Source organism: Myxocyprinus asiaticus, chromosome 7 (genome assembly GCF_019703515.2).
Source record: "Myxocyprinus asiaticus isolate MX2 ecotype Aquarium Trade chromosome 7, UBuf_Myxa_2, whole genome shotgun sequence".
Lineage (NCBI taxonomy): Eukaryota > Metazoa > Chordata > Actinopteri > Cypriniformes > Catostomidae > Myxocyprinus > Myxocyprinus asiaticus.
Genome location: NC_059350.1, coordinates 10,588,419 through 10,602,878, shown reverse-complemented (window position 1 = coordinate 10,602,878; position 14,460 = coordinate 10,588,419). Strand labels below are relative to the sequence as shown.

At 38.8% G+C, this 14,460-nt stretch overlaps 1 protein-coding gene across 2 annotated transcripts in view; it reads right to left on the bottom strand.

Moving 5' to 3' along the window:
- LOC127443674 (glutamate receptor ionotropic, NMDA 2B-like) overlaps window positions 1–14,460 on the bottom strand; it is a 144,251-nt gene that overhangs the window by 28,028 nt on the left and 101,763 nt on the right. For both annotated transcript variants that reach the window (XM_051702426.1, XM_051702427.1), the window contains 4 exons: window positions 5,056–5,170; window positions 4,600–4,808; window positions 2,868–3,039; window positions 112–265 (listed from right to left, as the gene is read on the bottom strand). In XM_051702426.1, the coding sequence (XP_051558386.1) occupies window positions 112–265; window positions 2,868–3,039; window positions 4,600–4,808; window positions 5,056–5,170 (650 nt within the window). The remainder of the gene's footprint in view (window positions 1–111; window positions 266–2,867; window positions 3,040–4,599; window positions 4,809–5,055; window positions 5,171–14,460) is intronic.

The window sequence follows — 14,460 nt, the reverse complement described above, 5'->3', positions numbered from 1 at the left end:
GGGAAAAAAAGAGAGAAGAGAAGGGAAATGGGGTGGGGGTATTAATGAAGAGTGCACTTTGGGTTTCATCTTGAATGCCATAACACTTGTGTGAATGTGTTTATTCCTTACCTAAAAAGGCAGAGGGGGACACCGTGCCATTGCTACGAGAGACCATGACACTGATCCCTGTCTCTATGAAGGGCACGGAGAAGTCAATGACCTCTGACCTCTCTTCATTAATGGTCAGGGACCCCACTGCCATGTGGGCATTCTTAAACACCACCTAGAGACAAAGAAGAGGGACAGAAAATTTATAAGGGATGGGAAGATCTAACTTGAAGTGTCAATACATTCCAAACTGATGTTGTATTGAGAGGATCGATCCTGACATAAACATTTCACAATAAATAACAATGAGGCTAAACATGGCATGTATTACAATTGGTTTAGGTGATTTTTGTGAAGTTTCTTGAATAAAAATGGTTAAAGGTTAAATATTGTTAATAAATTATAAACAAAACATTTTTACTTTAGGCCTATTAAATCTTTAAATGATGGCTTTCAAATATTATTCTCAGAAATCATTAAAAATGAAAGAGGTATTGGTATTGGAATTATTGGCTATATTGGCCCAGATAGGTATTGGTTCGAAAACAAAATAAGTGATATAATACCAATTCCTAAAATTTATACATATAGCTTTTCTGAACAAAGACTAGTCTAAGCATGCCAAATCTTGACAAAGAGGCAAGAAAGCACAATCTAAGAAAAAGGTGAAAGACAGATCAAATAAAAGTCAGTGAATGAGAAGACTACAAAAGGAAGATTTTAAGACCAAGGAAGGCAGAAATAGGGTTACTTTTCTACAGTAAGTTGCCGAAGCTTTAAAATGCTATTTCTCCTTCCTTTAAACCTTTCCCTAATCACATTACATGTCCAGGTATATTTAGAATTACATATAAGGAGCCTCTGGTGATACAGAAAAATAGGACAAAACAGAGTTAATAAGGTGAGTGTATACTACAGAACGGCTTCTTTCTCTCTCGCTTTCCCTCTCTACTTCTTTCTCTTCACCCTTCTAAATATGAGATTATAATTTGTTTGCACTTAAGTATGTATGTTGCATCACTCAGTGTGAATATGTCTAAAAGCATCAGATCTGATCAAGACATTAGGCAAAAATAAAGCAAAATACCAAGAGTCTGCAACTTCTAATGTGGTGCAGTCGGAGAGTATTGATATGAATGGGACTGAAAGGGAACTGAATGTGTCACATTCATTTCAACTGTGGAATTACATATGATTCGGCAACTAATATTATTTCTCATCTGAATTAATGCACCAGCTGTATTTTCCCTTGGGCTTGGGCAAAATCATATGCTCACTTTCTTTCTCTTTCATCTGTTCTTATTAGAGAAACTGTTCAGATTTTCCTTTTTGAATATAATATAAAATCAGAAAATCTATATGTGTCGGGGCCTAGTGGTTAGGGCACATGTACGAGCTTGCAAAATCTTGTGATCACGTTCCCCCCTTTAAAACCTATTATTTCCTGTGATTGTTCTATGATGATATAAATAAAAATGACATTAAGGCAAGAAATAAAACATTAAAAATTTTAAACATTTAAAATATATACACAGCATCCATATTTCAAATTAGTGCAGAACCAAGTAAAAATATATAAAATATGTATAAATATATAAAATCCAATATAAATTAACCTCTTCAACTCTGAAGCCTACGATTTTCACACTTAAATTTAAAAGCTCACCATTTACACATACTGTGGACTAACTGCCGAAAAGTTAAAACCCCCTAAATAAAAATAAAAAAGACTCCAATTATTAATAAATAATAATGTATATGTTTAATCTTAGGATGAACATAGTTTTTTTTTTTTTACTTTTAAACATGTAATTCTGGTTCTGTTCACTGTATCTCCCTCCAAAAAGTTTGATTTTATTCCACTAAATGGCAGTATGTTCTAGAATTTTTTTTTCCTTTGTCACCTTCCACCTTCCTGAAATGTAGGTGGCACTCTAACGCATTTTAGCCCTCACAGATGTGCTCGTCCATAGACATTCAGGGGCAGATTCACTAAACTGTTGTGCCATTTATGCGTGTGCTATTTCAGCTCAAATACCTGCGTCTTATTCACTTACCACCCGCAATCACGTTTAGCAGGCGCAATAAGCGCTGAAATTGCGCCGTGTCTTCAATATTTAAATTAAGTCATTAAGCTTTTAGCGGGTGCAATTCATTCTTAGTGAATCTGCTCCTCAGTCTAATTTTCAGTTCATGCACCACCCCCATTGTTTCATCAGATATCTCGGTCTCTGAGTGGACTAGAAGACACCTCAATCTAGGTGTCATTAGAAATCTGAGATCCTCCCCTTTGCGATGATGTAGAACATTTTATCATCAATAGTCGATAACATATTTTTCCGATGATTTGTTTAGCATGCTTTTCCTGCTTGACCACATATTTTGTTCTGAACATCTAAGTTATAACATTGGATTATTCACACAAGCAAGCTCACAGACAAGTAAAAATGTCTCAAAGATAAGAGCAGATATAAAGTTTTTAGTTAGTAAAAGAGATGTTTGTATTTTATGTCTTAAAGATATCATATTTCACTTTGTGATTCTTTTGAAAATCTTTCAAACTGTGGTGTTAGGGTAACAAAATAAACTTAACAGTCCTCAAATATCAGAAAGAGTGAAAATGTTCCATGGGCAACAGTTGCAATGTGTAACACATCAATAATATGGCTAGTCTCTCCAGCTCATTGAATGATAAACAACCTATTCAAACCCAAACTGTGGATCACACTATGAGGTTTTTTTGTTTTATGAGGACTAAAATCATTTTTAAAACTCACCTCACCAACCAAGCCGTTCCATGTGCCGTTGATCTTTTTTCCATGCTTTCCATTAGTCACCAGGTAGAGATCATAAGTGAATTTTACAGACTTTGCGATCTTTTTGAGGATGTCAATACAAAAGCCCTTGCAGCAGCGTTTAATATAGATCCCTGAATCTCCTGTCTGGTTTCTAGAGGTGGTAAATTCAAGAAGAAAGAGGTGAGATGATTAATGGTCCAGCATGAAGCTCTTTTTCAAAATAGTGAAGACTATTAAATTTTGCCTGGGATGTTCATCAATCCTTGATCAAAATATCATGTCATAAATCTGTGTGTGAAGAATCAATCTGTGAGTCAAGATAACAACAAAATGACTAATGACCACTGCACTGACCACTACACTGACACAACAGCTACAGTGCAAATTTTTAATTTTTAATTCACATTGTCAATTGTCTTTTTATTTTTATTTTATTTTTTTAACAATCATTGGTTTTTTAACAATCATTACAAAATAACTAACTGAATTTAGCATAAATTCTGAATTTTAGAGAGAAAAGATTGTCATGTGATAATATAAAATATAGTATTTTGGGGTTTGAAATACTGTAGTTATTTGCCAGACAAATTTAAAGTCAATATTAAAAAGAGATATGGGACGCTAGTTTTAATTAATGACTAAATCAGTGTTTTTCATTAAAGGGATAGTTCACCCCAAAATGAAAATTATCTCATTATTTATCATCCTCATGCCATCCAATATGTATATGACTTTCTTTCTTCAGCAGAATACAAACAAAGATTTTTAGAAGAATATCTCAGCTCTGTTGATCCATACAGTTCAAGTGAATGGTGATCAGACCTTTGTACCTCCAAAAATCACATAAAGGAAACACAGAAGTGATCCACACGACTCCAGTGGTTAAATCCATATCTTCAGAAGTGATGTAATAGGTGTGGAGGGGAAACAGATGAAAATATAAGTTCTTTATTTACTCTAAATCTACACTTTCATTTTTACATCATGTGGTGCCTGTTTAGTTTCACTTCAACATGTTAAAGTAAAAATTTAGAGTAAAAGATGACTTAAATATTGTTCTGTTTCTCACCCACACCTATTATATCGCTTCTGAAGATATGGATTTAACCCCTGGAGTCATATGGATTACTTTTGTGTTTCCTTTATATGATTTTTGGAGGTACAAAGTCTGATCACCATTCACTTGCATTGTAAGGACCAACAAAGCTGAGGTATTTTTCTAAAAATATATATTTGTGTTCTGCTGAAGACAGAAAGTCATACACATCTGGGATGGCATGAGGGTGAGTAAATTATGAGAGAAATTTCATTTTTGGGTGAACTATCCCTTTAAATGTGCAATACCATATACACAACACATTCTTACTATGTGACTTAATATAGTCCAGGCAGTGACATAGAACCATGAATTTGAAAATGGAGGCTATGTACTCTTATAGGCTGCATTTTGTCAGTAAGGGTTAATGACTGACAACATTATCACTCTCATATTCCACAATGATTATGGTAAAGATGTTTTTGTAGCCATAAAAGGGCATAACCTATGCCTAAATTATGTAGCATTATCCATATTTATCTGTAATTTCAGTCAAAGTTGTGGCTTGTTGTTAAAATTCTTCACTGAAATTTAAGACAAATCTGGATTTTGAACTGAACTACAGTGCATTTCTTGAATAACTTTATTGTTAGGATCAGTCTTTAGTATTCTCACTGGATTTTGAGCTGCTTTCTGCACGGTACTGTATTCCTCATGCAAGTGCCACTGAGGGGGTCAACATCCTCCACAATGACAAATGGAGCCTCCTCCAGCGTTACAATGGACAGGTGGTCATCTTCCCGCTCCTCAGCACCTGAGTACAGCTCGAACCGAGGCCAAACATGGTACTTCATTGCCAGAGACCCATTCTCCCATTTACCTACCTGTTAAAGCGCAAAGATGAGAGAAGTATAACAAGTGAGATAATGAGAGGTCTTGAGGTTGAAGTGGCTGAGATTGGATTAGTGCAAGCTAAATTTGAGGATGAGTGACATCTTGAATTAAGATAAAGAGAGATAAAGAGTAAATGAAGGTAGATAATTACATCAGGGAGGGGGGGACTGTGCAGTCATGGGTTAAGAGAAATCAAGAAGGAAAAAGAATCAGATAGAAACTAGGAGAGATACTCACCCTGTCCCATTGCCTCTCCTTATCTAACAGAATAATAACCAACTTTGGGTGCATCTGAAAACCGTCTTCACTGAAGGAGAGGTTACGCCCTTCAAATGTCACATTCATGAGGTACCTGAAAAGAAAAAAAGAAGGGACATCAGACCAAACACATTTGGTGGTTATCAATAAACGCTACGAATCCAATGATTTCAATGGCATTGCGCGTCGCAGGGATGAAGACGAAAAACTTGAAGGGTTTGCAAAAGTGACACTCTGTAATGCGATCAAAAACTTACATTTCCGCATTTGACAGACATTTTTTAATCCAAAGTGACTAGATAAAATGTATATCTTGAATGCACTATATAACCTATGTCAGTAGGCTCCCATTGACCATCTATTTTTTTTTTTTTAAATACACTGGCTACCACCCCTGGAGTTCGCTAGCTCGCTAGTTCGAATCCCAGGGTGTGCTGAGTGACTCCAGCCAGGTCTCCTAAGCAACCAAATTGGCCTGGTTGCTAGGGAAGGTAGAATCACATGGAGTAAAACTCCTCGAGGTCACTATAATGTGGTTCGTTCTCGGTGGGGCACATGGTGAGTTGAGCGTTGTTGCCACGGTGGATGGCGTGAAGCCTCCACATGCGCTATGTCTCCGTGGCAACACGCTCAACAAGCCACATGATAAGATGCGCGGGTTGATGATCTCAGACGCGGAGGCAACTGGGATTCATCCTCGGCCACCCGGACTGAGGCAAATCACTACGCGAACACGAGGACTTAAAAGCACATTGGGAATTGGGTATTCCAAATTGGGAGGAAAAAAAAAACTGTATGAACTCTAAAGGTCGCGGAAAGAGAGCGCTATATGCAGCACATCCATTAGCATGATTGGTCACCACATTAAGAAGCTTCAAAACAACATTTATTGTTTGAATTTGGTAATAACATTTACATGGTTTACAAGCTGAAAATAAAAATATAATTAAACACAAAACAGTCAAAAACAGTCATAAACAGCCCATTATGACTTGTGACTCAACATGAAAAATCCAGTAAATTCATTAAGCATCTTACCTTTATAATTTAAGACAACTGTGAGGTTATTCTAACTTTAAGATGTTATTTATGATGATTTTTACTAAAAAAAAAAAAAAAAAAAAAAAAATGAGAATTTTAATGCTTCTTAAGTTTTTTCTTAAGAACAATCTTAAAAAGAAAAGATAAGAACTTTCTTAAGAAGTTTTTTCAGGAATACAAAATATTCTTAACTTTTTTCTTAAATTAGAAATTAAGAAGAAAATGGTAATTAAGAAGAAATTTATTTTGAACGTTTCGTGAATTCGGCCCTTTTTACCAGTTCTTTTACCAGTACCTGCTTGACCCCTGTAACTTTTAAACCTGGTCACTCAACTAAAGGAGTTTTATGCTCACTGAGAACTTTATGAGGAACACTATGGTCCTAATAAAGTTCCCAACTTGGTCTTCTGCTGTTGTAGCCCATCCGCCTCAAGGTTCGACGTGTTGTGCATTCTGAGATCTGGGTAAACTCTAGAGACTGTTTTGTGTGAAAATCCCAAGAGATCAGCAGTTACAGAAATACTCAAACCAGCCAATCTGGCACCAACAATCATGCCACGGTCAAAATAACTGAGATCAAATTTTTTCCCTATTCTGATGGTTGATGTGAATATTAACTGAAGCTCCTGACCCGTATCTGCATGATTTTATGCATTGCACTGCTGCCACATAATGGGCTGATTAGATAATCACATGAATAAGTAGTGTACAGGTGTACCTAAAAAAGTGCTCAGTGAGTGTACTAGCTGTAACTGAAGCCCTAGGTCATCTGGTGTCTTAACTATACTGCATTGGTCTGTCTGCTGCAGTCGACATGGTTAACCACAAACTGGTGATCACAAAGCTGGCAAAGAGACCTGAAGATTTTATTCACAGAAGTGAATAACTTCTTAAATTTCCATCTGTTTCTCACACAAAGTAATCACATGGCTTTTAAAAGAGCTATAGCACATAAGTCATTGTCTACATGTCATGGACAACTTTTAAGATTATACTTTTGTCTCTTTTTGGAGCTTAACGGATGTAATCGGTATGAACTGCTGTGGAATGGAAATATTCAAATACTTAATTCAAGTTCATACACAATGTTGTCGGTCGAGTTGTAATTAACCTCTGTTGTAATTAACGTCTTTCATGTCACTAACCTCCTCTACAATCAAATTTGTGCAGCACATAATGGACTGTCTGAGTCTTGTGACTTGTCTTTAGTGACCTCATCTAGCACTTAGACAGAGTTAAAAATCAGTAGCATTAAATACATATACTTCTGCATTATTGTGCACTAATGTGCCAAGCACACAACATACAGTACTGTAAATATCCTGACAAAAGTAAAAGACAGCAACAGTGAAAGTCATTTCCTTTTGTTCCATCTGGGTGTAAAATGTATGACGTAGAATATCTGACCCATTTTAGACAGTCACTGAAAATAAGTCTGTAGCCAGGTGTGTGTGTGTGTGTGTGCGTTTGTGCCCTTGAGCACTGATACACGCACAGATTTTCATCATGGCGTGAGTATCATGTATGTGTGTCAACAAGTTTTGTGTCAGAGCCAGTGAAAACTCTCTGCTGCTCTCCCCGCACTCTTCCCTCCATCTGTGGGCTGTCGTCGCCATGACAACAATCAGCCTCACGAAAACGACTCTCCACACAGTAAATAAATATCTGCTCTAAACAAGAGAGACTGAAAGAGAATGAAAGAGTAATAACAAAAATGAGAGACAGAGGATGACAGATCAAATTTGTCTCATACATGTACAGTAAGTTGCCATTACAGTGCAGTACGTTTTTGAAGCAATGTCATACGTCCATTAATTCACACACACAGTAGCCAAAGACACAATGAAAGGCAACTACACACACCTCATTTGCAAAATGGTGACACCATGTTTTAGGACATGTACCATGGTTATAGTAAACCAAGTATTCTTAGAAATACCTTGGAGTTTAACGTAAATACTATAGAACATATGCGTTGTTAGAGTCTTTTGACCTGTTTCATTTCATGTGACATCACTGTATGACCGTGTCACCATGTGGGCTGTGAAGGAGCACATCATTGGTTTAACCCACTGAAGAAATACGCCCCTTCACAGAACTGCTTGGTCATTTGTCTGAGCATCAATCATCTTGTCCGTGAACAAGCAAAGATCAGGATCTGTTGACCGACAGAACGAAAAGAGGAGGCATAATCTTGTTCAACAAGGAGAGAAATAGGCCGAATGAATTATGAGTAAAAGTGACTGATAACATTACAATGACTGGATGTAACTGAAGCATAATTATTTTTAGGCCAATACTGTTGTCTTTTTTTGGATAGTTTGAATAGTTAGCACAGCAGTTCACAAAATGATAGGTATACTTTGTTGTCATTTGTGCGCTTATGATGGTTAAACTCTCAGCTGAATGCTATTAGTAGATTTGTAAACACACAAATTTGAATAAAGTATTAAGACTTGTTTTGGTCGTGAAAGACTCAGTGCTTAATAAATAGTTTAATAACTCACTTAAAACGCATAAAAGACGTTAATTTATTGCCACCTATTGACGCAAAGGTGTAATTTACAGACATGCCCTGCGTCCGAAATTGCGTACTGTCACACTATGTACTGTATTTGATATAGAACACACTTCTTTGCCGGTAAAACGATACATTCTTTAGTTATGCATGCAAGTAGTACGAATAAATTCCTGGACATACTTTTTCCGGTGAAGTTAGTATTGACCCATGACGCAAATAGATGAAGTAATAACAACAACCACAGAACCTCTGGTTTTGTTAAACAAGCACCATTTAAGGACAAGAAACTATTTTTTTGTTATTTATATATATATATCACTTACAGTTAAAAAGAGCCATCTGACTAGCGGTTCACCGACTTCTCCTCAGTTCTCGGGGGATTATGGGATTGTAAAGTGTCCAGTCGATTCACACTTCAGAATCACACCAGAAAATGTAGGTCATTTCTACTGTTTTATGAATACTGAGGACTTGGTCATACTACTCAATTGGCATTCTGTTTTGGCATACTATATAGTAGGGAAGTATGGATATTCGGATGCAGCTTTGGTCACTGAACGAGTGAATGAATCTGAACAAATCTTTTTGGTGAACGTATTCAAGATTTAAGATTTGAGTCATGAGTTAATGACAGACAGAGGAACATCATCTGAAGTAAATTCAGTCTACTAAATAACGACCAAGCATAATGTAAAATTTATTGTAGTAATAGGTTTTTGTGGTGTTAGATATACTGTAACTTAAAACCGTAGAAGTTGCGAAAATATTGACTTATTTTGGTTAATAAATGAAGAACAAAAAAAGGAATGATTAGGACAGAGAAACATGTTACCAATAAATCGCTAGTTATGATAATAGGCCTTTATGGTTTTCCTTTGATAATCTTCAAGTGGTTTCGGTTTGTATAACCTTAGTTATAATAATTAAAGCTACATTATGTAAGATTTGTTTGTTAGAAATGAACAAAATTTCCTTAATGAGCAGGTACACCAACAATCCATCTTCCAAACAATGTTTTTGCAATACCCCAATTCACTATGGTAGGCCTACAATAATTATTTATATTTTAGAGCTATCGGGACGGATTTGGTACGAAATTGCATACTTTCGTCATTCGTCCGTGCATGTTTACGTCATGTGCATTACTACTACGTGGTAGTAGTTTGACGCTGAAAGCTTGTAGCCACAACAAATGAGCAACATTGACCATGGATCATACAAAAAGGGAACCCTCTGGGGAATCAACCATTTTCAAAATAAAGAAACCTTGAACCGAGAAGAGTGCAATCAAAAAGGGAAAGCGACAGTAATAAAACACAAAACAACATTGGATTGACTTTTCAGAGGTGGTGACAACTTAGAGATCTTAAAGGATTTAAAACCGACCCAGAGATGGAGTTTTTCTTGCTGGTCAGGAAAGATAGTATCTCTCTTAGCGCGGTAGTTCGTTAGATAGCGTTAGACACTCTAATGGGGCATTTTATTATGGACTGTGATACTGCAGTGCTTTCAATTTCATTTTCGAGGAAGGAAAAATGTAACTTTTAACAATGCCAATCTCTAAACCAGTTACTACCTTGGTCTATTTGCATGCTAGCTAAGTTATAACAGTTTCGACCGTTTGATCTGATCTTATATGACAAGCAATCGTTATGTCTAATGTCATCGTTGACTTTTGCGAAGCTATTTATTTTAAAACAACTGTTTTCAATAAGTCAAAACATCAGTGGCAGATATGCTACTTACCTGCTCATAAGACATATTTTTTATTTATTTATTTATTTTTTGAGGGGAGGGGGCGAGTTTTGTTGTCGTTAGTGACATTCGCTCTGATTAGATGATCACCTGTAACCATGGTTACTCCTCAAACCATCAGATTCATCCATGCAGAAGAGCAGAGTCGAAGCCCACTCACATACTTTCCAAAACATTGTTTCTCCGCAAGTAACCTGTAGTTTTATGCTTCAACCTCTACAGGGCCAAAAGTTACATAGTGTAGCTTTAAAGTTTAACAAACAAAACATCTAATATCTATGCATCAGAGTGGAATACATTAAATGTGTACATCTTAGAGTGTCATTGGGGGCTGAGCACCCCTAAGGCTGAAATTCTAAAATCGCCCTTGCCATAGAATATGAATATGGTAATTCTACAGTAGCTCAGAATATATCAAAAGACCATGGTATTACCATATTATACCATCACTGTACTGTTACATTTTTTAAAGGGCTACACAATAACATACATGGGTGATTCTCATGAATCCTGTTGAGAAAATGTCCTGGTGAGTCAATACAAAAAAAATGTGAAATTATGTTTTGAAAATGAAGCTACATCTTGGATTATTAAGATTTTTTGCATAGTTTTCACAACACTTAAGCACATTTCACCACCCAATTCTCATTACTGTAATGCGTCAGAACGTTTTACTTTTACTATTCTAATTGTTTTTCTAATTCTTATTACATCAAATCAAATCACTTTTATTGTCACACAACCATATACACAAGTGCAATAGTGTGTGAAATTCTTGGGTGCAGTTCCGAGCAACATAGTAGTCGTGACAGTGATGAGACATATACCAATTTACAATAACATCAGATTTACACAACACAATTTAAAATCTAATATACACATAATTACACACAACACAATATACAAATAATAACATACAATGTACAGTATACAATACACACAATATAGAATACACATTATACAATAAAAATAGTATATATAGTTTATATAAATTATACAGTAGGTTGTATTGTACTGTATTGACATTCAGGCTGTCGGTTGATAGTAAGTTGCCAGTGTGTTGTTAAGAGAGAATATAATTTTGACAGTCCGGTGTGAGATAATAAGAGTAATAAAGTGCAGTGCTGATGTATTGATCGTGAGAGATCAAGAGTTCAAAAGTCTGATTGCTTGGGGGAAGAAGCTGTCATGTAGTCGGCTGGTGCGGGTCCTGATGCTGCAATACCGCCTGCCTGATGGTAGCAGTGAGAACAGCCCATGGCTTGGGTGGCTGGAGTCTCTGATGATCCTCTGAGCTTTTTTCACACACCGCCTGTTATATATGTCCTGGAGGGAGGGAAGCTCACCTCCGATGATGTGTCTGGCAGTTCGCACCACCCTTTGCAGGGCTTTGCGGTTGTGGGCGGTGCTATTGCCGTACCAGGCGGAGATGCAGCCAGTCAGGATGCTCTCTTCAGTGCAGGTGTAGAACCGTGTGAGGATGTGACGATTCATTCCAAACTTCCTCAGCCGTCTCAGGAAGAAGAGGCGCTGATGAGCCTTCTTCACAACGGCCTCAGTGTGGACCGACCATGTGAGTTCCTCAGTGATGTGGACACCCAGGAACTTGAAGCTGCTGACTCTCTCCACTGGTGCTCCATTGATGGTGATGGGGCTGTGTTCTCTTTCTCTTCTCCTGAAGTCCACCACAAGCTCCTTTGTCTTACTGACGTTGAGGGTGAGGTTGTGCTCCTGACACCAGTGTGTCAGAGTGTGCACCTCCTCTCTGTAGGCTGTTTCATCATTGTCAGTGATCAGACCTACCACCGTCGTATCATCAGCAAACTTAATGACGGCATTAGAGCTGTGTGTCGCCACACAGTCATGTGTGTACAGAGAATACAGGAGTTGGCTGAGAACACATCCATGCGGGGCTCCAGTGTTGAGGGTCAGTGATGAGGAGATGTTGCTGCCCATTCTAATCACCTGGCGTCTGCTTGACAGGACGTCCAGGATCCAGCTGCACAGCGAGCTTTTTAAGCCCAGAGCCTGGAGTTTCACATAAAGCTTGGAGGGCACTATGGTGTTGAATGCTGAGCTGTAGTCTACAAACAACTTTCTCACATAAGTGTTCTTTTTTCCAGGTGGGAGAGAGCAGTGTGCATTGTGGATGCAATGGCATCATCAGTGGAGCGGTTGTTGTGGTAAGCAAACTGCAATGGGTTCAGTGATGGAGGCAGCACAGACCAGATGTAATCTCTGATTAGTCTCTCAAAGCATTTGCTGATGATGGGGGTCAGAGCAACAGGACATCAGTCATTTAAGCAAGTGATTTTGGATTGCTTTGGAACAGGCACAATGGTGGACGTTTTAAAGCATGTGGGGACCACAGACAAGGAGAGGGAAAGGCTGAAAATGTCCGTAAAAACACCAGCCAGTTGGTTCGCACACGCTCTGATGATGCGTCTGGACCCGCGGCTTTGACGATATTCACCTGTTGGAAGGATCGGGTTACATCCGCTACAGAGACTGAGAGTGAACTAACCTCTGTAGCTTCAGCCGCGAGAGCTCTCTCCGCGAGGGTGTTGTTATTTCCCTCGAAACGTGCATAAAAAGTATTTAGCTCATCCAGGAGAGAGGCAGCGGTGTTCACGGCGGAGTTTTTATTCCCTTTAAAGTCCGTGATGATGTTAATTCCCTGCCACATGCTTCTAGAGTTGGTGGTGTTGAACTGTCCTTCAATCTTGTTCCTGTACTGATGTTTTGCTGTTCGAATCCGGAGGGCATAACTGGCTTGTTTATGCTCCTCCGCATTCCCGGAATTAAAAGCGGAGGTCCGCGCATCAAGTGCCGCGCGAACAACGCTATTAATCCAAGGTTTCTGGTTCGGGTAGATCTGTATTGTTTTGGTCGGAACAACGTCCTCTACGCACTTTCTGATGAAACGTGTTACGCTATCAGCATAAAGCTCGATGTCGTCATCAGAGGCGGACCGGAACATCTCCCAGTCCGCGTGATCAAAACAGTCTTGTAGCGTAGAGTCTGATTGGTCCGACCAGCACTGGATCGTTCTGAGGGTGGGTGCTCCCTGTTTCAGTTTCTGCCTGTAAGCGGGCAGAAGCAGAACGGAAGAGTGGTCCGATTTGCCAAATGGTGGGCGGGGGAGGGATTTGTAGCCATCCCGGAAGGGAGAGTAGCAATGGTCCAAAACCCGGTTCCCTCGTGTGTTAAAACTAATGTGTTGGTGGTATTTTGGTGCGACTGATTTGAGATTGGCTTTGTTAAAGTCCCCGGTCACAATGAACGCGGCCTCAGGTTTTTCCTGCTTGCTTATAATCCCATACAGTTCCTTGAGTGCCCGGTCTGTGTCGGCTTGTGGCGGGATGTACACAGCAGTGATAATGACCACTGTGAATTCCCTCGGTAGCCAGAATGGTCGACACAGAAGCATGAGAAATTCCAGATCAGGAGAGCAGAAAGACTTGATAGAATTCCTCTGATCACACCATGATTTGTTGATAATAAAACATACACCACCACCTCTGCTTTTACCTGAGAGGTCTTTCGCTTTGTCCACTCGGTGCACAGAGAACCCCGCGGGTTCAATGGCTGAGTCTGGAATCTCCGCAGACATCCAAGTTTCCGTAAGGCAGATAATGCAGCAGTCCCTCGTCTCTCGTTGAAAAGAGATCCACGCTCTCAGCTCGCAGAGCTTGTTGTCCAGAGACTGAACATTTGCCAGTAGAATACTGGGTAGTGGGGGTCGATTTGCACGACGTCTTACTCTGATGAGAACGCCGGCTCTGTTTCCCCTTTTCCTTTTGCTTTTCCACGGCAGGGCTGCCCAGACAAAGGGCTCCGGCGTGTTTGTAAACAGCGGGTCGGCATCAAGGAATTTGAAGTCCGGTTTACGGTGTGTAATTGCAGAACCAGTGTCCAAAAGTGCTTGTCTGTCATAGACAACAAGGCAGACAACATCCAAGAAAAAAACATAAGAATTGTAAACAAAACAAACAAAAACTACAATGTTGTGTTGGAGCTAGCAACGCAGCAGCCATACTCGGCACCATCTTGAGTCCACTTTTGAG